Below are 24,451 nucleotides of genomic sequence, written 5' to 3'. Positions count from 1 at the left end.
AACTGGCCGGTCTGACCAGCAAGACCACACACACATTCTCAGCAGCGTGGCATCGTCTAGTCAGGCCATACCATATTGCGCTTGTGGTGTATTTTTGAGATCATCTGTGACCTTTTGAGTTTATTTGTAATTCTGCATAGATTTCCTCTTCCCTTACTGTTGGATTTGAGGAATTCTTGAAGCAGGGTGACCTCATGTCTCAGCATACTTAACCTCAAATTTTGTGATTTGGGGTTTCATTCCTCTGTTTATGCAGCTCCAACTTTCAGCTTTATTTTTGTGCCAATCATACTAAAGTTTGCCCTTTTAGCTTCTGCCTTTTGCGTGGAATATTTTGACTTTTTCTGAGCTATTATTCAACACGATTATTCTCACATTGTCTTGAGAGGGGGGTATGTGTGGATGCAGTTTTGTCTTAGGGGTTTTATAGCTCAGCGTTAATTTGAGAGTAACCTACAGTTACAGACTTAAGGTTTATGTCCCTTCAAAATTCCTATGTTGAAGTCTTAACCACCCCACCCCACCCCCCCAACCAGTATGGCCATATTTGGGATGGGGTCTCTAAGGCAGCAGTGAAGGTTAAATGAGGTCATAAGGTGAGGCCCTGATCTGATGGGGTTGGTGCCCTTATAAGTAGACACCAGAGCGCCCCCACTGGCATCCTCTGCTTGTGCACATACTGAGAAGATGCCACGTGAAGCCAAAGTGAGAAGGGGGCTGTCTGCTGGAACCTTCACCTTAGGCTTATAGCATCGAGAACCATGAGAAAATTAACTTTTGTGGTTTAAGACACCCAGTCTATGGTATTTTGTTATGCAGCCAGGCAAACTGATACACCAGCCTTCTGTCACATTTACTTGGTCTTCTAGTTTGTTTTTTTAGACATTGGCAGTCCGAGTTGTCAGTTGACAGATATTAGCTTATAGTTGTCATATCCATGCAACTAATTTCTTCTGTTTTAAGCCAGGGTAGAGCTCTGTAGTTAGGAGCCCAGATCTTCAGACTGCATCAGGTTTAAGCCAGGGTAGAGCTCTGTAGTTGGGAGCCCAGATCTTCAGGCTGCGTTAGGTTTAAGCCAGGGTAGAGCTCTGTAGTTGGGAGCCCAGATCTTCAGGCTGCGTCAGGAGTTAGGAAATCAGTGCAGTGGGTTGCAGCTGGCAGTTTTTAAATGAAATACGTTGCCTATAGTTTTGTGAAAGTTGTGTTTCCAGAGTATGTGTATGTGAATGTGTATACTAGATCAAGATGTAAAATATGTTTCTTACTGTAGGTTGTGGCAAAGAAAAAAGATTTTAAATCTATTGCTGTAGTCCAAGCTAATCTTTTAGTTCCTCTTGGAATATCCATGGCAAGTGATTCTCGTCAGAGTTTGAGGGAAAAGGAAGACCAGAATTGTGGACACTGAGGGTTCAGAGTTCAGACCTAGAGCTCTGAACCCCAAAATGGAAAGGCACAGGGAAGAGGAGAACATGGTATCTGTGTAACTCGGCAAGCGAAGCAGGGAACCCCCAGGAGGACTCTTCTTAGTGGGGCCAAGCTCCTGGGGGCTGGCTGTGATTTACCACCTTTCTCTGCATTCCCAGAGCGCGCTCACTGCACACACCATGTTATACTATAACTAGTTTTTAATTGTCTGTGACTGGGCCACGTCCATAGTTGGCACTCCATAAATGTTAGTAGGAGGGAGGAATAAAAGGTAGGCATTGTTATCGGCCTTGTTTTACTGTCATCCGAGTTAATGACATGTTTAATCCTGCACTGGTTGGGAAGTAAGCCCACTTCCAGTCACGTGTGAACGTTGTGCCCTCTATCATGAGTGCACTGTGAACAGAGTCCACACTATTCTATGGAGCCAAGAGCAACAAAATTCCATCCTGTCTCTCAAGATGTCAGGAGAACAGGTGGAAATGTTTTCATTGTATGGACTTCTAGCTTTATTAAGAGAGGTAAGGAGGAAGAGGTTATAATATGTCAGGAATAGTCATGAAACCAGCAGCCTTGGCAGGATGCAGGGGGAACGGGGGAAGTGGCTACGGAAGCAAGTATAATGTGCTCTTTTTGGGCGAGTTCAGGGTGCAGTGAAGGCCTGTGGCAGGGGACTGTCATGGTCGTCTAAAGGGATTCAGGAGGACTTCCCAGAGCAAAGGACATTTATGAAGAGATTTGAGGCTTAAGTAGTAGGTAACAGAGGTAACAACATAGGAGTCACCAGAGGGGGCGGGTAGCTCATGAGCAGCCTCCAGTTGGAGAGGTGACGTTTAGACGGCATGTCCTAGGTGGTGGCGCTCTATTCTGCTGTAGGCATAGCCATCTACTGCAGCCTGCAGAAGCTGGAAGCAGCCCAAACTGGAATCAGACAGTCAGTCAGCCGGCAGACTGTTGCCGACTTCTAGAAGTGAGGCCCTGCCTTAGGGCAGTGGCAGGATGTGGCCTTGGAAGTACAGCTAAGGAAGAATTGATAAGGCCTGACCATGTTTGGGGTGTAAGCGGCCAGGGAAAGGAGGGACACCTTTGACTCTAGTTTTGAGGTTCAGCACCCGGGGATGACAGTGATTACTTTCCTAGTGGTAGAGAACATTTGAGAGCAGTCAGCCTTGAGAGGGAAAATGGTGGGGAATGTGGATTTTACATGTTGAGTTGTAGAATTCATAGAGCTCTTAGGGCAACTTTTCAAGGAATGGTCTTATTAGAAGAAAATTTTTCATGATTCATAGGTAGACTAAACTTTCCCATTTATGTGGCATCTTTTCCCTTAGAAAGCTCCTAGCTGTTGGGTAAAAAATTAGATGTTATTTAAATACAGCATATTTTAATATTCTAAATCCAGGAACCTAAATATTTTCAATATTTTTCTCAGCTAGGACATGAAATTGTTACTTACCTCGGTTCATAATCAGGTTTTTTTAAAAAACGGTGGCATAACAAAGATTTGTCCATTTATAAATCAAATATCAACGTATTATACATTGACACGATTGAATGCCAAGTGGTTGCTTTGAATTAAAAGCCTTCACAGTTCAATTTGTAGTTCCTTCAGAGCCTCCTCAACTTACATTGTCTTTTCTTCATTCGGGATCATTATTCTACAGTGACTTTTGAGAAGCAATTTTCTTAAAAGAGTACAAATTGGATTATTCCCCTTTATTGAATTGAAATTCTTAACAGGGCTTTCCGTTAATGAGATATTGTATTCATGTTAGGCTAAAAGGGCTAGTTTGAGTCATTAAGTTAGCGTTTCAGAATTAGAAAGGCATCAATTAAAGCTTCACTAATAACTCAAGCAAAATTTAGTAATAAAGGGATTCCACTAGGTGCTGCTAACACAAGCATGAAAATTCATACCAGGGAAAACTGGCAACAAGAGGAATCTGAATTAGCTTGACACATGATAATGCCGAAAACGTCATTAATCTCCTTCCAGTGATACTGCTCAAGATAAACACATCCTTGACTTTCAGTTCTAGAATGTATTCTTTATTCAGCGACTGGGTCTTCCAGGTCCAGCACGGAAGTGGTCCTAAGGGAAAAGAAACTCTCCTTTGACTGTGTATAGAACATTCTGCTTTGATACGGAACCATGTCTGGAGCGCAAAAGAATTTTCTTTAACGTGATAGGGAAAAAGTATCAGGCTCATTTTTGATTTTTTGATGCTTACTTGACATTTTTTATGGGTGTTTTGAGTTCTGACCTGACTACTTTTTTTCTTGCCAGTTTAAGATTGGCAGAGAATGGTGGACGTGGATTGATTACAGCCGCTTCCAGGAGCTCATCCAGGAATATGAAGACAGTGGTGGATCCAGAACTTTCAGTGCCAAGGATTACATGGCCAGAACTCCTCACTGGGCGTTATTTGGTGCCAGCGAAAGAGGCTTTGATCCCAAGGACACAAGATATCAGAGAAAGAACAAATCAAAGGATATATCTGGATGTTGAGATTATCTGAATTTAGGATACCGAAGGACACAAACTGATTGCCCCAGAAGGTTCTCAGACTCCACTGTGATTTTTCCAAGGACAAATTATATTTCACATAGAGAAGGGTGTAAGGGGACGCAAGTCACATCCTTAGGCTCAGGAGACAGCAGCCACGCTTTGAGTGCCTGGGACTCAGCCTCACTGTCTCTTTCCAGAACTCAGTCCCTTTTCTGAGTTTACTTCTGAAAGAAAATCATTTTGAGGGGGAAGTACACAACCTTTATTAGTTTTGAATTATAATTAGGAAGACCGCCTAGAATGCCAACCATGGGAGTGTCGTGCAGAGTGAATTTCTGTTCCTTTTCCCCTGTCGTGGGCTGTTGGCCTTTGTCAGTTGTACTACCCTGAGGTCAGTGTATCTGCTTCCTCTAAGATCTTCATCCCTTTCTTACATCTTAAGATAACACTTCCTGAAAGTAATTTGTCATAATTCTCAATTATTTTATTTTTTATTTTTTCTCAATTATTTAAAATACTACATAGATTTCTTTAAATATTCATTTAGTACCAACTCTTTAGAAACTGATTTGGATCTAAAACTGTACTAGATCTCATTCCATTCCCATACAGATTGCCATAGAAAGTAGTATGTGAGCTGGATTAGAGTAAAATCTCTCTTCTGTAAGAGGAATTGTCATATGATGTCACTGAATAATTAGTCTCACAAATTAGTGAAACAATGAGTACAATTTGTTTTTGGTTTGAAAAGTAAGTGTTTAAGCCTCTCATCACTACACATGTAGCAGGTTTCCAGCTTCTTTCACTCTTGTAGCCCTAGCTACTTTCTGCAATCTGTTCTTTAAGTTTCAAGTTTTTTCCTAGTTGAAAACATCACTAAATACTCAGTAGTTTTTAAGAAGTATTATAGTTATTTAAAAAATGCCTTTATCCTAAAATTTTAGTAAAATACCTTTTGTGAAGACTTGGACCACACATTTTCTTTTGAGCGCTTATTTTAAAGATGCTTCTAGTCCCATGGTTCTAAGCCCTGTCAGACCCATCTCCTCCTTATATTCCTCCTCTATTCTCTGCTGAAGTAAAGTTCATAATAATATAATCTACTTACTCATGTAGTTGAAAACTGGGCACTGTATTTATTTCTAAGTGATAGAGTCTCTCTGTGCCATAGGATGAAATCAGATGTTCTTGAAGTCACCACATCTTCAAGCATGCGTTCAGTCTCCTGTTGAGCCCTGAGACAGACAAGAGATAGGAGTGGTCCAGGCCAGTGAGGCAGGAGCTCACTGAAGCTCAGATGTGTTAATGGTCGTTGAGTAGAGATGGAAAATCTCTATTCAAACCTTAAATTAGAGGAGAGTATTAAAAAGCAAGAGCTCATGCTAAGGAGCGTACAGATGGGGTCCTGTTTGTGACAGCTAACTGGGCACACAGCTGTAGGAAGACCCCTCTGGGGCTGCCGTAAGGAGCAGGGCAGGCGGCAGTGCATGCTGGGCTTTGGACCGTCCCTCAACCTCTTTTTCAACCGGGCAACGCTGCCTTTATTTTTTATGCATTGAGGTTCTGCTCAAGATTTAATGTGAACGAAGATATTCTGTTGCTTCAAAGAAAAAAAAAACAAAAGCAAACCTCTCACCACCAGAATGAGCCCTCCTGACTCCATTAACTTTAGGCACATAAATGAGCAGTTTTTCCTCCCTCTGCCACCCAGGAAGTGTTTGCTTTATATTTAAAAAAAAATAACGTGGTATATTAATCCCAGTTCACAGTCACAGCAGAAAATTTTAAATGCCTAGGGGAAAAAAATACAGTGGAATCTGGATGAAAAAAATTAAATGTTTGCTGAGCAGTATTAAAGTAGAAGAGATGGGGAAGCTTGAATATTCTTAGAAGGTGAGCTATTTGAAAAATAGCATTCTAGATGTCCAGTGGAAGTTATTGTTGGAGTTTGAGCAAGCGATTCTAAAATTCTGCCGAAAAGCTAGCCAGGTAAGAATAGTTACAAGATTCTAGAAAAATAATTATTCAAGGAAAATTGCTTTACAAGATATTAAAGAATGTTGTCTAAAATAATTCAAACAACATGAAACGAGATCAGCTTCCAAAATGACAGAGTGAGAACCTCAGTGAACTCACTCTCCCTCTAAAACAGTGAAAATATGGGCAAAACAACTAAAATCAAAGAATTTTAGAACTCCAACAGTTTAACCAAAGCTTTGCCGTGAGCTGAAAATCATCTGTTAAGAGAAACTACTGAACCTTAATAAAATTAACAGTTTACTTCTCATCAGAAAGCATGGAGGCCAAAAGGCAGTGGAATGGTATCTTAAAAGAGCTGGAAGAAGAGACTTTCAACCAAAATTTCTATGCCTATTTTAATCTTCCTTCAAAATTAAAGAAGAAATTAAGACATTTTCAGATAAGCAAGAAGTAAAGAATTCATCACCAGCAGACCTGCCTACGAGGAGGAGTCCTCAGGGCTTAATGAAAGTCCGTTAGGCTTGAAACCACGTGAAGAAATAAACAGCACTGGTGGAAGTAACTACGTAAGTTTTATAGAAGACAATATAAATGTACTTTTGTTTGTAACTCTCCTATCTGTTTTATAAGATAGCTGCGTAAAGCAATATTTATAAAACTGTATTGATGGACTTAGAATGTATAAAGATGTAATTTGTATGACAGTAATAACATGAAAGAAGTGTGAGGGGAACAGAGGTATATTGGAGCAAGTCTTGACTACCCACTGTTGAAATTAAGTGGGTATGTTTCCAAAGCAGATTTTTTAAAGATGCTAATTGTAATCCCAAGAGCAGCCACTAAGCATAAATTTTAAAAGTTATAGTAAAAAAAATACGATTCTGCTCACAGTTTCAATGTGTGGATTTTCCACCCCGCCACCAAACAGTTCTCCAACACCAGCTGGGTGTCCTGCAGTTTAGCTTAATTCTGACACTGTCTACCTGGAGATAGCATCAGATCCCACAGGTTAAGTGCTCTGCCCCCCCACTTCAGATGTCAGTCACAAGTCCAGGTTGTCACCTGTGCTTCTGACCAACCAGCTATAGATTGGAGGTTCCCGTGGGTTTGATAAATGTGCTAGAGTGGCTGACAGAACTCAGAGAAACATTTTCCTTACTAGATTATTGGTTTATTGTAGAAGGGTATATATAACTCAGGAACAGCCAGATGGAAGAGATACACAGGGCAACGTACGTGGGAAGGAAGATAGGGCCTCCATGCCTTTTGCAAGCACGCCACTCTCCCAGATCATGTGTTCACCAATCTGGAAGCTCTCCAAACCCAGTCCTTTTGTTTTTTTTTGTTTTTTACATCTTTATTGGAGTATAATTGCTTTACATTGGTGTGTCAGTTTCTGCTTTCTCTTGGGTTTTTATAGAGACTTCATTACATAGGCACGATTGATTAAATCATTGGCCATTGGTGATTGACCTTAATCTCCAGCCCCTCTCCCCTCTCCAGAGGTCCAGGGGTGGTTCTGAAAGTTCGCAACCCTCTAATCACTTGGTTGGTGGCCCTGGCAACGAGTCCCCTTCCTTAGGTTACCTAAGGGCTTTCCAAAAGTCGCCTCATTAACATAACAAGACACACATTGTTTTTGTTATTGTTGTCATCGCTTAGGAAATTCCAAGGGTTTTAGGAACTCCGTGCCTGGAACTGGGAGAGAATAAGTATATTTAATAATTTAATATTTATATTTAAATAATGTATATTATTATAAATCACAATATCACAAAGAAATGAGAATTTAAAAGGTACACTAGAAAATATCTATTTAGAAGACAGTAACAAAACGACAAAGATCTAAGACATTCAAAAAACAAATAGCAAAAATGTCAGGAACAAATCTTGCCTTATTGGGTTAGTATATTATGTAAGTAGATTAAATACCCCAATCAAAAGAGGCAGAATGTATTTTTCTTTTAAATCCAATTATATGCTGTTTGCAATAGACACACTTTACATTCAAAGACTAAAAGGATCGAGAAAGGTATACCATGGAAGCAGTTACCAAAAGAGAGCTAGAGTGGTTTTACTAATATCAAAAAAATAGACTTTAAGACAAAAAAAAAATTGTTAGTGGGGACAAAAGGGACATTTTATAATGATAAATTGTAATTATTTTAATTATTTATAATTACACCTTACTAGAAAGATGTAATGATTTTAAACATGCATGAACCTAACTAACAACAGAGCCCCAAAATATGTGAAGTGAAACCTGACGGAGTTGAAAGGAGATGATTCAGTAGTAATTGGAGACTTACATAACCCACTTACAATAATGGATAGAGCAACTAGGCCAAAGCCCAAAAAGGAAGTAAGAGATTTGAGCAACACTATAAACCAAGTACACCTGAAGGCCTCCATAGGACGCTCCACCAACAACACATTATTCTCGAGTGCCATGGAACATTCTCCAGTATAGACCATATGTAAGATCATAAAACAAGTCTCAGTAAGTTTAAAAGGATTGAAATTATGCAAAGTATAGTCTCTGACCAATGGAATGAAATTAGAGATCATTAGAAATCAACAGCAGAAGAAAATTTGGGAAATTCATAAATATGTAGCAATTAACCAACGTCCTAAACAAACAATGGGTCAAAGAGGGAATCACAGGGAAATTAGGAAAGACTTTTGAGATGAATGAAAATGAAAATACAACATACCAAAACTTATGGGATGCTGCTAATATAGTGCTTAGAGGGAATTTTGTTTTTTCTTCGATACGTGGGCCTCTCACTGTTGTGGCCTCTCCCTTTGCGGAGCACAGGCTCTGGATGCGCAGGCTCAGCGGCCATGGCTCACGGGCCCAGCCGTTCCGCGGCATGTGGGATCTTCCCAGACCGGGACATGAACCCGTGTCCCCTGCATCGGCAGGCAGACTCTCAACCACTGCGCCACCAGGGAAGCCCTGCTTAGAGGGAATTTATAACTGTAAATGCCTACATTAAAAAGAAGATACATCTCAAATTAATAACCTTCCATCTTAAGGAACTAGAAAAAGAAGAACTAAACTCAAAGTGAGCTAAAGGAAAAAAATAATAAACACTAGGGGCAGAAATAAATAAAAGAAAGGAAAGAAAAGCAAAAGAAAAAAATTAGTGAAACCGGAAGTTGGTTCTTTAAAAAAAATCAACAAAATTGGCAGACCTTTAGCTAGACTCACCAAGAAAACAGGAAGATGCAAATAGCTAAAATCAGCTATGAATGCACAACTTTCTGAATATGCTAAAAACTATACACTTTAAATGAGTGGATTTTAAGGTATATGAAATATATCTCAATAAAGCTTTTTTTAAAAAAGCACAGAGGCAAACCTTAATGTTTATGAAAAGCAGTATAGGATATAAGATAAGGAATATAGGATAAATCAATGGAGATTTGGGAGAAAAATTATGTAGTTTTGGTCTTTATACTAAATAGCAAAAAGAGTCAAATGAAACAAAAAGCTCAGAAGAAACCTTGGGTGACGAAGGCTTTTCTGGACCAATGGCTTTCCAACTTACTCATGCATCAGAGTCACTCGGAGGGCTTGTTAAAACATTTGTGGACCCCACTCCAGAGTTTCTGATATAGTAGGTGTGCAATGCAGAAGAATTTGCTTTTCTAACAGGTTTCTGGGTTATGCAAATGCTGCTAAGAGACCACACTTTCAGAATCCCTTGTAGATATAAAAACAATGTAAGAGATCTAAGGACAGGGGAAGAAGAACACTGCAGGTAGAGGACTGAGCATGCTCAAAGGCCACGTGGGGAAGGGTTGTGGCACATTTGAGTAGCTGTAGGAAGGCCTCAGTGGCTGGAGAATGCTGCAGAAGATGTAGGAGAAGACCAGGCCACGCAGGGGAACCAGGAGAACATAACAGTGATGACTCAGGGAGATGCAGGCCAGTCTAAGCCCTAAGAGCGATTATGCAAAGGAACAGCATGATTAGATGTGCATCTTAAGAAGATCACTGTAGCTTTGGGTTAGATAATGGCCTGGAAAGACCAAAAGGGAAGGGGATGAGTTGGTAGGTGTTCTTGTAGAACAGGCCAGAAGTGATGGCCCGGGTGGTAGCATTTGTGCAGTGCACGCCCCTGCATGCTGACCCTGGTGGTTGGAATGGAGGGCAGTGGGTAGATTTGAAAGAGACCTTAGGAGGAAACACTGGTGGATCTGGCCACAATTTGGCTAGATGGGGGTGGGGGAGTGTGGAGTGTGGGCAGGCAGGAGGAATGAGTCGTCAAGGATGACTCCTGGGTTTCTGGCTTGAGAACAGGAGAGAGCATGGTGGTGCTCTGTAGGCTGAGACTGGAAGAGGGCCAGGCCTGTGGGAGATCCTGAGTTCATTTGTGGACAGGTAGGCTTGGAACTGCCCAAAATTTCCAAGGGGAAGGTCAAGCCAGCAGTCAGGCATACAGGTCTGGGGTGGAAGAAATGTGTGAATCTTCATGGTGTAGGTTATACTTGGAGCCTTAAGGAGGGCGGAGGTCATCTTCGGAGAGAGTATAAAATGCGGAGGAAGGGCCATGTCTCCAGGAGCTCTAGCAGGTAGGGGTGGGACAGGGAAAGAAGTCCCCTGACAGCTTCAACAGGGGAGACATTAGAGTAACCAGGCCTGTGGAGTCACAGAAACCTGGGGGAGTTGGGGGGCAGGGACAGATCAAGAAAAGACTGGAGAACAGTTCCAGAGGCCAGTGAGAAGTGAGCCAAAGAGGATGACAGCAAAACATCCCTTGCATAGGGGTCCTCATCAATACTTGTAGTGCAGTGCTCGCACCAGTGAAAGTTTTTAATGACAGAAGATGTTTATGATATAACGCTAAGTTTAAAATACAGAATACGAAATCGTAGTTATCACCTTAATTATATAAAAATCCTATGTATGAAGCAACATATAAATGGATATGTATTATCTTAATTAGCACAATAAAAGGTATGAGGGAATGTGTTTTCTACCTTGTAGAGTCAGACTCTAAGCTTTTTCCTTAAATAAGATCCTGAAGTTGGAATTCAGCCTATAGTTGGAGTTAAATATATTCAAAACTGCATATTTTGTCAGCTGAAAGATTCGTCTTTTTTTGTTTTTCTTTGTGTGCTGGGTTGCTTTTCTCACTTTTTATTTAAATACAAATTGATGAACCCCTCCCCGGGCACCGTTGATTTAATCTAAGTCGGCAGTGACTAATCTTGTTGGCTCTTAGCCTGCTTGGTGTTTTTGTCCTTTACTGATTTCCTTTCATTCATTATGAATAAAGTACGCTACTCTCATGACTAGGTTTTGAAGCTGTTTGGTACCGTGTTGTAAATTTCACTGCCTTTTCTGGAGAAAAAGACCCTCTTGTTTGGAAGGAACCCTAGCGTGTTTAGATTTATCCTCACCGATTCCAAGAATTCCAGCTTAGATGTTAGAGAAAGAGAACTTATAGTGGCCGCAGACCTCAGTCTAAGGCAGGATGTGTTTGCAACGGGCAGTGAGGGAAGCTATCAACTTCCGGGTGAGACAGGAGCATGTATTTGTGCAAAATCGGAGCAGGCAAACATCTTGTGATTCCTTCTCTAGTTTCTGAGAATTCTCATCAAGACCCTGTGAAGCTCCAGCTAATGCTTTCACTTTTCTCTCATTGAGGAAGTGAATTAATTGTGCAGCTATTAACTGGCTCTCATTGAGGACTACTAGATTTGTACTCTGATTGCTGGCTAAGGAGAAGTGGGAAAAAAATCACTTGGACTGTTGAAAAATGGAACTTTTTTTTTCAGCAACTGGTCCCTCCCCTCCCCGTTCCTGCCAGGAGGAGCTGCAGTTTCCTGATCTGCCCCCCACTCAGGCAGGAAGAGGGCCTGGGATGTCCCCCAATGTGGGACCCCGGCTCACGGAGGGATTAGGAAATGCCAGTCTCACCGTGTTCACACCCCCCATCTGCCCCCAGAGAAGGGGGAAGTGAGGCCACAGAGAGGAGGGCTCAGGAGCATCACGCTGGAGCAGCGGGGCAGAAGGGCTTCATGAGATCATGCCAGCAGGGTTCAGCTCACCCAAGCACTGCACTGGGGGCGTTCGGCACATCTGGCTTGAGCAGGGGAGCCCTGAGGTCAGGTTGTGGTGTCTGAAGGGTGCGGGGTGGCCTTGGAACTCTTGCCACTTACCTGCCGCGCACAGAATAGGGATCCCTGGGGGCAAGGCTTTAAGGCACCTGGCACATTTCTTGCCAGGACCTTGGGCTCCTCTGACTAGTCCGGCCCCTTCCCAGGAGACCAGAAGTCAGCACTTCCTTTGTGCCACAGTCTGAGCCCCAGTGTGGGGCTGGGAACTGGGATTCAGGTCTGAAGAACAAGGCCTCATGAGTCTGCTGGGCAGCGCAGGTGAGGAAGGCACAGCTCTGAGGCCACGGGAGCAGGTTCCTGGCAAGTGTGTGCTGTATCTTTGGGGTTGGAGTGTTTGGCGTGGCAGATGGAACCCAGCGGCGTTCCTCTGGGGGCTGTGCTCTCCTTAGCCCCCAGCCTGCACACGGTGCTGGGGGGACACATGATCAGAGAAGGAATACCTGGCCATTTATTGAGAGCCCTTCCTACTGATAACTGGAAAAGCTTATCAAAACTCCAGGCTCTTGTTCAACTCATCCAAAAGAATTGGGGCAAGGAACACAAAACACAAAGGAAGAAACACACACACACACACACACACACACACACACACACACACACACACACACACACACACACACACACACACACACACACACACACACACACTGAGGCTGAGGAGCAAAGAAAACAAAGAAGCAGGTTATGGAGGCAAAGAACACACTCAGAGAAGAGTGCGGGCGTCCTCATGAGCAAGGGGTGCACTGCAGGGTTATTTATTTATTTAAAAAAATATATTTGTTCATTTATTTATCTTTTTCTTTTTGGCTGCATTGGGTCTTCCTTGCTGCACACGGGCTTTCTCTAGTTGCAGTGAGCCAGGGCTACTCTTCATTGCGGTGGCTTCTCTTGTTGCAGAGCACGGGCTCTAGGAGTGCGGGCTTCAGTAGTTGTGGCACATGGGCTCAGTAGTTGTGGCACATGGGCTCAGTAGTTGTGGCTCGCGGGTTTCAGTAGTTGTGGCACGCGGGCTCAGTAGTTGTGGCTCAGAGGCTCTAGAGTGCAGGCTCAGTAGTTGTGGCGCATAGGCTTAGTTGCTCTGCAGCATGTGGGATCGTCCCGGACCAGGGATCGGACCCGTGTCCCCTGCATTGGCAGGTGGATTCTTAACCACTGTGCCACCAGGAAGTCCACTGCAGGGTAATTGATTCACCCTTTTATCTTATTTTACCCCTTTGAATGGATGGGGGTCTTTTGATTAGGGGTAGATTATTCATTGAGGGGAGGGTTGAGGTGGGGCCTGGACTGCACCAGGTTGCATCAGCGCATTTGTCTCCTGAAGCCACCGCATATGTGCTCTAAGAGCTGTTTTCCCTTCAATTGTCCCTTAGTAGTCTAGTGGCTACACGTGGAAGGTTGTACAGGGTCATTAGCAACCTGTGCATTTTTATTGCACATGCTCCACGGTTTCCATGGTCAGAATTTCTTGTGCAGATGCTACAGAGGTTCTGTTTTAGATGCCATTCCTCCACACGTCATGGCCTCATTAAGTGCAAACCAAGGAGGTGCCTTTGCCTTCTGCCTAATACCTATGCACGAGGAGGCTGTCCTTGGGCCCGGGCCTGTCTTTCCTGCCTGACTACATGCCAAGCTCTGTGCAGGACCTCTGCCTCCAGGCTTGGGGGTTAAATGGCAGGCACTGGTCAGAGCTGTAACTCCCTGCCTCACCCCAAACTCCGCCTCCCTCCTTCTGTCTAGCCAACAGACAGGCTGCCGGAGTGAAAGTTCTCAAATGCACATCTGACCATGTCCCTCCCAAAACCCTCCCATTCCTCCTTTAAGCCCGTTGTCAAGTCCACACTCCTCAGCCTGACACACCTCACCACCGGTCCTGTGGAATAGCTCGTGCTGCTGCTTCCATCTCTAATTCCCATCCTTTCCTCCATCCCCCTGACCGGCTCCTGCTCAGCTTCTAAATTCAGACTTTTGAGTTTGCAGTTAACCTCATTCAGATGATTTCATTGGCTTGCTCGTTAAAGTACACGTTGGCCTTAAGTTTTTTCACCCAAGGCAACTTAGCACAGAGCTTTTCAACACATTTCCAGAACTCCTAGACTTTGAGCATCTTATTGAGTAAGATATTACCCTGGTGGCAGTGCATCCTTATTCGTATCGCCCTTTTTTCAGGATCAGAGCCTTGGCTGTGATGGTCCCCAAAGGACAGGAGCCATACCGAGCAGGTTCAAGTGGCTTAGACGCACATGCTCAGGAGTTCTGACTTCTGGGTTTATGCTCAAGCCACAGAACATTATTGATCACTCTGTACTTTACTTGAAATGATTGATAGTTGGTAACAAAACATGGGCAATATTTTCATGTTTGATTTTTAGGTGGTTTTGTCCTCTCATTTTTCTAAACTGGTACTAGACGGAAAAAGATGTTTATACTATAGAGTCCCGAACTGCTGTCATGGCATGAAAGCATGTAGCAGTCAGCATGCTCTCTGCTACCAGTAACAGAGTTAGTGGTTTTGAACTAGTGGTTTCAAACAGTAGGGATTTTTATTGCCTCATATAAGCAATCTGGAAGTAGGTGGTTTCCAGGTTGAATCTAGGGATGAATAATCGAAGACCCAGGCAGTTTCCAAGCTTTCCACCACACCCTTTAGGACATGTTGACTTTCGTTTTCAGACTGTTGTCCCATGGTCTCAAAATGGCTGCCAAAGTTCCAGGCATCACATTCTCTCACAGTTGTGTTCAAAGCCTGGAAGGAAATGGATGAGGAAGAGAGCTCTCCTCTATTGAGTTGCTCTATTAATCAAAAAGGGAAAAACACCTTAGAGACTTCTCTTTAAGTCTATTAACCATAAATGGGTCAGTTGACAACCTCCAATTGCAAGGGAGGGGGAGAGCACAAGCATCTGGCATTTTCAGCCTCTAGTGTGGGAGGTAGGTACTATTAGGAGCGAAGAAGGTGGACAACAACTCCACCTGCTGCAAGAATATATATCTTGTGTGTGTAGTTCACCAACACACCAAACAGGTATGGAGCACCTGCTGAGGGCCAGGTTCTTGCTCTGGGTGCTGGAAGAGGAACTTCACATTGTAAGACTCGGTCCCTGCCCTGTCCAGGAGAAAAGCAATACCCATGAGCCAGAGATTAAAAATCAGCAAATTAAATGCAAAGTAGTCTTAGAACCTGGGAGTAGGACTGAGAAACTAGCTTTGTCTTGGAGAATGGAGAGCTTCATGGAGGAGGTGACATTTGAACTGTGTCTTGAAGGATGAATGGGAGTTTACCAGAGGAAGAAGGCAAGTAAAGGCCATTTCCGGCCAAAGGGCAGCAGGGGCAGATTCAGAGCTCTGAAAAAGCCTGCTTTTGTTTTACTGATCGCCACCTCTTCCATCACCACCCCGGCTCTGAAGGAGAGCCGCCCTTAATCAGAGCTGAGCCTCACGGCCCATTTGGTTGTTCTGAGAGCAGCGGTGATGAGTGCTCATTCCACTCGGGAATTCTTCATTCAGAGAGACCTGAAGTCCTTCAGACCTGCAGTGGGTGGTGTGGGCTGCTCTGTGGGGCATTCATTCTTTGTTCAGCCCACGGTGACACCCTGACTTCTGGGGTATGCACGGGTCCTCACCCACTGTATGGGGGAGTGTCTGGTGGAGGCTATGCTCTTAGTCTCCCCTTGCCCCTCCTGGCCCTGAGATTGGCCATATGACCCTGAACTAGGGCAGTGGCTCTGCCTGCCCCCTGGGTCTGCTGATGGGTCCGGATGTGAGCGGGACTGATGGAAGGCCTTCCCTGGATTTCTTCAAGTCAAGCCTGCGGAGGCTGATCTGAGAGACGGAGCCCGTGTCCTGCCAGGGCTCGATGCCTGTATCCAGGTGTCCCTCTGCACAGCTTCCCCATGCGCCGCCCTTATGGGGAGCGACAAGTCACGTCTTTCACTTGGGTTCATTGGAGCTGGTTTTATCACTTGCAGTAAAGTCTTGGCTAATCTAGTAGCACATCACTAGCGGAAGCCCACTGTCTGCCACCTGGCTGCCGCCTCTCCTGGTAATATCCCTGACCCAGAGAGGCCTTCTCTTCTGTCCTGCTGAGTCTGGTTGGAGGAAGATCTCCTGTGAGGCCTGGCTCAGCAACTTCTCTCCCATTTCTCTGGGGCCTTCCCTCTGTGGCTCCTTTCACTCCAAGCCAGCCCCGTGGCTCCTATGACCCCAGCAGCCCAGGGCTGCCATGCTGCAGGCCCGTGTCATCCCACAGCTACGTGAGCATGCATGCTGCAGCTGGGGCCTGTACAGATGATAAAACTCTCTCCACCTTTCACTCCTTGGGACACACACACCTTCCCCTGGGCCTGGGGACCCTCTTCTTGGGTTCTTTCTTGCTCCTTTGCCTTGGGTGCCTCTGTCTGGGTCTGTCTGCTGCTGACGTGCTGTGTGCAGGCCGTTAGGTAGAGCCGTACCCGGCTCTTGTTTTAGAGGCCTATTATCTTAATTCCCAAAGCTTTCACAGGGAACAGGCAGCAAATACAGCAGCGGCAGCATGCACTCTGCCTGCCTCCTAATTATGGCAGTTCATGACTCAGAATCTCAAACTGGTCATTTCTTTGGCCACAGACAGCATCCTGTCCCACTCTTCCCTGCATCCCCTCCGAAAGAGTCAGCCCATCTTTCCAGGAGGAGGGGATGCTGTTGCAATTCATCATGGTACAGATACTACTGTGCGGGGTGGAATAGCGATGCTGTCTGCAGCAGGGCAGGGCATGAAGGGAGGAATAAAACGTACTTCATTAAGAGAAAATTGCATCAAGCCCTCATCCCCGCACGCTCATTTTACTGTGCTCTGTTTACCAAAGCTCATGTGGGCTTATTTAATTTTATTGGAAAATAAGAAAATGCCCCCCAAAATCACTGCCTCACACAAACACGCCTAGCAATAAAATAAAGTGTGTGTTTATAATGCTTTTAGATTTTATCTCATTAACAGGCCACTTCCCTGACCCGGTGGGATCTGCACACTGTGGGGATGGGGAAACAGGCATCGGGGTATTTGTGCGTGTGCAGGGCAGGCCCCTTTCTCCTGGGGGTGCCGAGGCCCCCACCGCCCTCCCTCTATGGTTAAAAAGCTTTCAAACGTTCTCTATTTCATGAGCCCTGACCCCGTCCCTCATTGTTTCATGTTCCCCCTAAACAACAACTGGAAATTTTTGTGTGAAATCAAGCTTCGTTGTTCCCATCCCCTGAGGAATACAAAGTCAGGCAAGGAGAAGAAACCCCCTTTCTCACCTCCAGTTAGTTTCCTGCGTTGTCTGCTCCAGCCACACCACCAAATCCGCTTCAGCGAAGTCCCCGGTGACGCCTCAACCTCAAAGCTAACAGATGCCCCCCTTCATCCCGCCTGACTCTCTAGCTTTTGGTCCCAGGACCACTTCGCTCTCACCTCCCCCTCCCGGCGTCCTGCCGGCACCTCCTGCCCGCCATGGTGATTCTCGCCCTGGCTTTCCATCTCCCTGTTCCTCTCCACCCCACACCCTGTGACCTCAGCCTTCCCGCCTGGCCCTCTCGAGTCTGTATCACTTCCACGTGGATGGCCCCAACCCTGGGTTCTCTTCTGAACCACAAGCCTGTTTATCCAAGTGCCTTTGCGGTTCCCTCACCTTGAGTCCCCTCCCAGCCCCGCCTTTTCCTGCTTGCCTGTCCCTTCAACACACGGTCAAGGTAGTAGGGCCCCTCAGAGGCCCTCTGTGCTCCCACCCGAAGGAACTGCCCCTTTGTTTGTACACGATTCTTTTTTTGGGGGGGGGGGCACGCAGCATGTGGGACCTTAGATCCCCGACCAGGGATTGAACCCGTGCCCCCTGCATTGGAAGGGTGGAGTCTTAACCACTGGACCACCAGGGAAGCCCCTGTACATACTTCTAATATTGTCCATTGCCCATGGGTTGTCTTTTATTGATCTAAATGTTTGCCTCCCCTCCCCCACCCAGACATGACCCCCAGCGGGAGTCTGAGGCGCCGTCACCTTCCTGGGCAGTGCCTGGCTCTGGGCAGGCCCCTTGCGAAGCCATTATCGCCTGCCGAAGAATCACCATGGGCATTATTTCCTTTAGCAAACTCACCAAATAACAGATTGCTAACTGTCCTCCTTCCCTTCCCGCCTATTCAGGCAGTTCTGAGAGCCCTAATATCTCACAAATCCTTCCTAATGGCCTCATTTATAAAATAATTCTCTTTTTTAATAAGTCAGGGGTGACTTGCCACGTCTATTCTTAACGGCCTCTTTCTAAATGCCTTGGCACCTCTTTGGGTTTTCAAAAGGCCCTAAGTGGTTTTCTGAGTTTAGCGGCACCAGTTTTTCCTTTTAAGGTATACCCGTCTGCAACAAGAACATTTCTGAATGACTCATAATTTCTATATCGCGGTTTTCTTCCAGTGGATTCAAAATATTTTGTACCTTTGATACTTTTGCCCTGATATGCGGTGTCAGCAGATCAGGGCCCCCTTTCAAGTGACTGTGGCTGCCTGGGGGCTGCAGTAGTTTATACGATTTGTCCACATATTCACTGCCTCTCTCTGGGCCCATCACTTCAGCAACCTCCCTGGTGCCTCCTCTATGGGAGGGGTGGACGCCCCTCCTGTCCCGCTGGCTTCAGGCTGGGCTGTTGGACTTACTTTGGCCAGTGGTATGTGATCAGATAGGACATCCAACGTAGCCCAGCAGAAGTTTGAAGAACCAGTGTGTGTTTCTACCCGCTCTTTTCCTTCCCCCTTTGCCAAGAAAATGGGCTGTCCCCTTCTGCTCACCTCCCTAGAATGATGAAGACACTTGGACCAGAGCCCCAGCCAAGCAGCAGAAGTTTGTGGTTATAAGCTCCTGCGGCTTTGGAGTCGTCCATTGCTACAGCACAACAGGGCAAAAACGGACTGATACAGATGCTCTTGGTCACTCAGAGAAGACAGAGATTTATATGTTGAAAACTCTAAGGAGATTTTCTTACTAGCCCATTGGATCATGGGACACCTGCTAGCTTGCTTTTTTTAAAAGGAGTGCATTTTGGAGAAGACTCATTAAACCTTCAAAACCTTCATTTCCCATTGTGATGTCACCATCTCCCAGTTTTAGCGTCCAGTCCTCCCATCACCATAGCAACACACATTCGGGGACAGGAGCTGGAAAATCCTCGAAAAGGATTGGGGGGGGGCAATTTTCAATTCCTCCTTGGACCTCAGAAACCTCATCTTATCTTCTGTAGCTTTATTATCTCAGGTAAAGATGAAGGCAGAATGTGCTAAGACAAAGGGGGTCTGCTCAAGTATAAGGAAATGTTGCCGTTCCTGCCCCTGGAGGAGGAGGAGAGGAAAGATTACTCAGAGCATGCTCCACTGCAAGGGAATGGCATATATGGGGCTCCAGAAGAGCTCCCCCAAATCCAGCTGAGTTGCACTCCACCGTCTCCAGGTGGTACTTTGCTGAGGATGTGTCTTTTTTTTTTTTTTTTTTCGGAGTGAACAGACAAAGCCTTTATAAAATGTGTGAGATGGTTCAGAACTAAGATGAACTTTACACGGGAGCAATAACAAAACACGAGGATTATGATGCTTTCAATAGACATTATGAAAAAGCAAAGAAATCAATGCGTGTGAAAGAACACTGGAACAGATTGCATTAAAAACCTCAAAGGGCTGTGATTCCTTCACTCAGAAGAGCCGCGGGACGGCGAGGGGCCGAGCGCAGCAGAGCAGGGGCAGCGCCGGAGCGGAGGGCGGGCAGCGCTGCCAGCCTGAGGATGTGTCTTGATTGGGAGTCTGCCCTGTGTGTCACTAGGATCACCTACATCTTGGAACCCGGCAACCCCAGATGCTCTGATGAATCGTGTATTTTGAGGTCCTTACATCTAAACCGGTGCAAACAGCTTATAACTCTGTCAGGATCTGGCAAGTGTATCCTCACTTTCTTATATGGAAGCCTGAGTTTTGGTTGTCAATTCATTTCACCAAAGAGATAACACAAGAATTTTTTTTTTCACCTGAATTTTTAATTTTTATCCTCTTATAATCCCTTTATTGTTAAATGATATCTTTTTAATTTATTTTTAATTTACTTTTTATTGAAGTATAGTTGAATTACAATGCATTAATTACTGCTATACAGCAAAGTGACTCAGTTATACATATATATATATATATATATATACATTCTTTTTCATATTCTTTTCCATTATGGTTTGTCCCAGGATATTGAATATAGTTCCCTGTGCTACACAGCAGGACCTTGTCGTTTATGCATTCTATATATACCAGTTTGCATCTGCTAATCCCAAACTCCCGATCCAACCCTCTCCCACCCCACCTGAATTTTTTAAAAGAGAAGATACGACGCTGGGCTTTGGAAATAAATGTCCTGGTAACTTTCCACGCTTACACCTGACTCAGAACCAAACCAGGGCAGATGGGAGCAATGACCTGTATCTGTGCCATGTGTGTGCATCCTGGTCTGGAGAACTTGGCTTTGAGACCCAACAGGAGGGCCTCAGCAACATGGGCCTGCAGGGTAGGGAGGTAGGTGTACCAGTCAGGGTTCTCAAGAGAAAGAGAATCAGTAGGAGGTTAGACATTTTGATTAAAAGAAGTTATTTCATGCAATTATGGGGCCTGAGAAGTCCTACAGTCTGCCATCTGCAAGCTGGAGACCCAGGAAAGTGATGGTAAAATTCCGTCTGAGTCTGAAGATCTAGAAACCACGGGAGCCAGTGGTGTAAATCCCAGTCCAAGGTCAGGAGAAGATGTGATGAAATACTCCAGCTGAAGCACTGAGGCAGAAAAGCAAGAGGGGGTGAATTCCTCCTTCCTCGCCTTTCGGCCCTCAATAGCTTGGGTGATGCCCACCCACACTGGGGAGGGTGGATCTCCCTTACTGAGTCCACTGATGCAAATGCTAATCTCATTGGAAACAACCTTTTACGGGGCATTCCCTGGCGGTCCAGGGGTTAGGACTTGGCGCTCCCACTGCCAGGACCTGGGTTCGATCCCTGGTTGGGGAACTAAGATCCTACAAGCCACGTGGTGAGGCCAAAAAAAAAAAAAAAGGAAACCTCATAGAGACACCCAGAAATAACGTTTCACCTGGGCGTCCTGTGGCCAGTCAAGTGGACACAACATTAACCATCACAGGAGGGAAGCCAGAAGCAGCCCCCAAGCCTGGCCCCAAAGGATGGCACGTGAAGAAATGCCAGCAGCCTGAGAGGACGTGGGAAACAGAATCACACCCAGGGAGGCCCGATGGAGCCGGGGGCACACAGCCCGGGATAGGGGTACAGAGACCTCCTCAGTGTGATCTCAGGGTCATCCCTTATTAGCCAGACTCTCACCAGCACCTGGAACGAGAAGGGAGAGTTGGAAAAGAACCAGAGGAAGGTGGGTGGCAGGAGTGGGCAGGGGCCAGTGCCTTATTGGAGCAGGGCTGGATTTCTAGTAGGACCTTCCGGGAAACTAAGGCAGACTTCCGGCAGCCAGTTGTGCGCTGGACAAACGAACTGGGGAGGGTTGGGGGAGGGCCCTGTGACTTGTGAGCTTTGGGGCCCCCAAGGCTGCCCCCAGAAAGTTGAGACACAGGTTCTGGTGGAACGACCCCTTCCAGCCTCCCTGCGACGAGCTAGCCTGCCTCCCTGGCTGTCACAAGGTCTTTGCAGATTGCACGGGAGGGAGCCTGCCGCCCCGCCGCCCCCCTCAACTCAGCGGCTTGTTTCTCTCTCCCACGCTGGCGATGGCATCTGACAGTTTCACTCTCTTGGGCTGTTAAGATGTTCATTTCCTCTCAGGTATAAATGGAAATTAGAGGAAATAAAATGCCCTAGAATTATTTGATGTTTTTCTGATTTGATTCCCAGCAGCCCTCTGAACCTAATCATCTCATTGTTGCCACAGAAGGAAACATGAGAGTGCTGCTGGAGGATTTGGTCTCTGTCCTCTCCTTAGACCCCACAAACCAAAGCTCCCCCTTGAGAGAGAACCTGTCCTGTTTTATCACAAATATGTGGATTCCCAGAATGAACTGAAAGACACTGAGTAATTCTGAAGGAATACTAAGAGAACTGTGTTCCTGTTTATGATCAATTTCTATCAGTTTCCTCCCGTCTCTTTCCCTGGGGGGAGACATCTGCAGGAAGCTTCATTCAAGAGTCACAGCCATCATGGTGCTTTGAGCATCGTGAGGTGGGCAGTAGTTCCATTTTATGAGTCTCCTTGAATATTCCTCTCCTTCCATGTGAAGCAGAGGGCTGGGCTGGGCGTCAGAATGCTGGTTTACTTGGGAATGCTGGTCTCCCATTACAGCTTTGGGAAGAGCCCCTGCTGTACTTCCTGGTATAGGGGTAGCAACTCCTGTTATCTGCTCCTCAGGCTCCCAGATCTGGTTTAGAGGCAGGTACATCTCTTCCAGAATAACTTTCCAGAATTCTAGTGGAAGGCAGTGTGATGAGGGCTAACACTCAGCAAAGTGAGTTTTAAAGTTAAGGCTTTTTTTTTTTTTTTTGGCCGCGCCACATGTCTTCTTGTGGGATCTTAGTTCCCGACCAGGTATTGAACCCGTGCCCCCTGCAGTGGAAGCGTGGAGTCCTAACCACTGGACCACCAGGGAATTCCCTGAAGTTGAGGCTTTTTAATGACTGTGTGTGTGTGTGTGTGTGTGTTTCTTTCAAGTCTTTCCTATGGAATCTTCCCAATGTCAATGTACTAATAACCTGTCTAGTAACCACAGCACACAGAATACATGGGGATTTTAAGTAGAAAATCAAAGATTTAAAGGGCTGGAAGGGACCCTCAAAGTCCTGGAACCCAACTTCCTGAGAGTGTTCCCATTATTTCTACAGAATCCTAACCCGGCATTGTCCAATGTAGAATGGAATGCCTCTGGTGATGGAGACCTTACTGCCACTCAGAGGGATGAAATCACTAACGAGAGATTTCTTTGGTTGAGGTGAAATAATTCTCTCACAGTAGTTCTCAGGCCCGGTCCTGATTCTCACCATTGGGAAGTTCAGAGCCAGATAAAACTACTCCCTGAGGTTGTCTTCTCTGGACGGTCAACCAGTTGCTTCTACCATTGCCCACATGAAAAGGGCTCAAGTCTCCTTGGATTTCTGACACATTCTGCTCATCAGTCCCTCTCTAAGGAAAACCAGGAGCCCAGGTTTCCTGAGCAGGGCAGCTGCTCCCTGCACTTTGAGAACTTGAGGGGCATCCTGCCTTCCATCAGGCGAGCGCCTCCTCATGCCCTCAATACAAACGTGCAAACAAGGACTAAGGACCACGCAGCACACAAACCAGGCCTGCTGAGGACTTCCGACTCCAGCAGCAGGACCCCGGTCCTTGACTTGAGGGCCATTTAAAAATCGTTGTTAATGAATTTATTAAGGTATATTTGACCTAAAATAAACTGCACATATCTGAAGTGTACCGTTTGATCAATGTGACCTATGTATATATACATCCATGAAACTATCACCTCAATCAAGATAATGGACAGTCCGTCACCCCCCAGAATCTCCTTGTTTCCCTTTATAAACTCTCCTCTCCTCCCTCCCAGGCAACTGCTTGTCTGCTTTCTGTCACTAAAGCTTAGTGTGCGTTTTATGGGGCTTTGTGTAAGCTGAATCATATGGTATGTACTCTTTATTTTCTGGCTTCTTTTACTCAGCATATTTACTTTGAGATCCATCCACGTGTTGTTTACCTTCCCACCAACAGTGCACAAGTGTTCCCTTTTCTCTACATACTCACCAACACTTGGTATCTCACCTTTTTGACAACAACCATTTTACAGGTGTGAGGTAATATCTCTTTTTGGTTTTGATTTGCATTTCCCTGATGATTAGTGACATTGAGCACCTTTTCATGTACCTGATGGCCATCTGTATGTCTTCTTTGAAAGAATGTCCATTCAGGTTCTAAGTCCATTTTAAAATCAGATTGCTTGTTCTGTAGTTCTTTTTTTTTTTTTTTTTTTTGATGAAGAGAGTATGGCATTTATTTTATTTATTTCAGTTTCCAGTTGTTCATTGCTAGTATTTAGACACATAGTTGGGTTTTTTTGGTATATTGATCTTGTATTCTGCAAACCCTCTAAACTCATTTATTCGTTCTAGTAGCTCTTTTGTAGATTCCACTAATCATGTCATCTGTGAATAAGTTTTGCTTATTCCTTTCTAATCTGGGTGAGTTTTGTTTCTTTTTCTTGTTTTATTCCATTGGTTAGAACCTCCAGTAGAATGTTGAATAGAAGTGGTAAGAGCAGAAATGACTGTCATCTTCCTGATCTTTTAGAGAAACTGTTCAATCATTATTAAGTATGATGTTAGCTATAGGTATTTTGTAGATGCCCCCTTTCAAGGCTAAAGAAGTTCCCTTCTATTCGTAGTTTGA

General features: G+C 45.2%; 1 protein-coding gene across 2 annotated transcripts in view; it reads left to right on the top strand.

Annotated features, from left to right (window-relative positions):
* Positions 1–24,451, top strand: part of LOC115861274 (S-adenosyl-L-methionine-dependent tRNA 4-demethylwyosine synthase TYW1) — a 214,719-nt gene that overhangs the window by 151,929 nt on the left and 38,339 nt on the right. Inside the window, exon 16 of one of the 2 annotated variants that reach the window (XR_009559100.1) lies at positions 3,713–6,480. Coding sequence is in view for 1 of the 2 variants with exons in the window: in XM_030871931.2 (XP_030727791.1) it covers positions 3,713–3,934 (222 nt within the window). In the remaining variant the exon portion in view is untranslated. Of the gene's footprint in view, positions 1–3,712; positions 11,162–24,451 lie in introns of those variants that run through there. The other variant, XM_030871931.2, reaches the window with a different exon arrangement.

Source organism: Globicephala melas, chromosome 15 (genome assembly GCF_963455315.2).
Source record: "Globicephala melas chromosome 15, mGloMel1.2, whole genome shotgun sequence".
NCBI classification, from domain to species: Eukaryota; Metazoa; Chordata; class Mammalia; order Artiodactyla; family Delphinidae; genus Globicephala; species Globicephala melas.
Note: the sequence above shows the minus strand (reverse complement) of the source record. Positions and strands in the feature narration are given on the sequence as shown.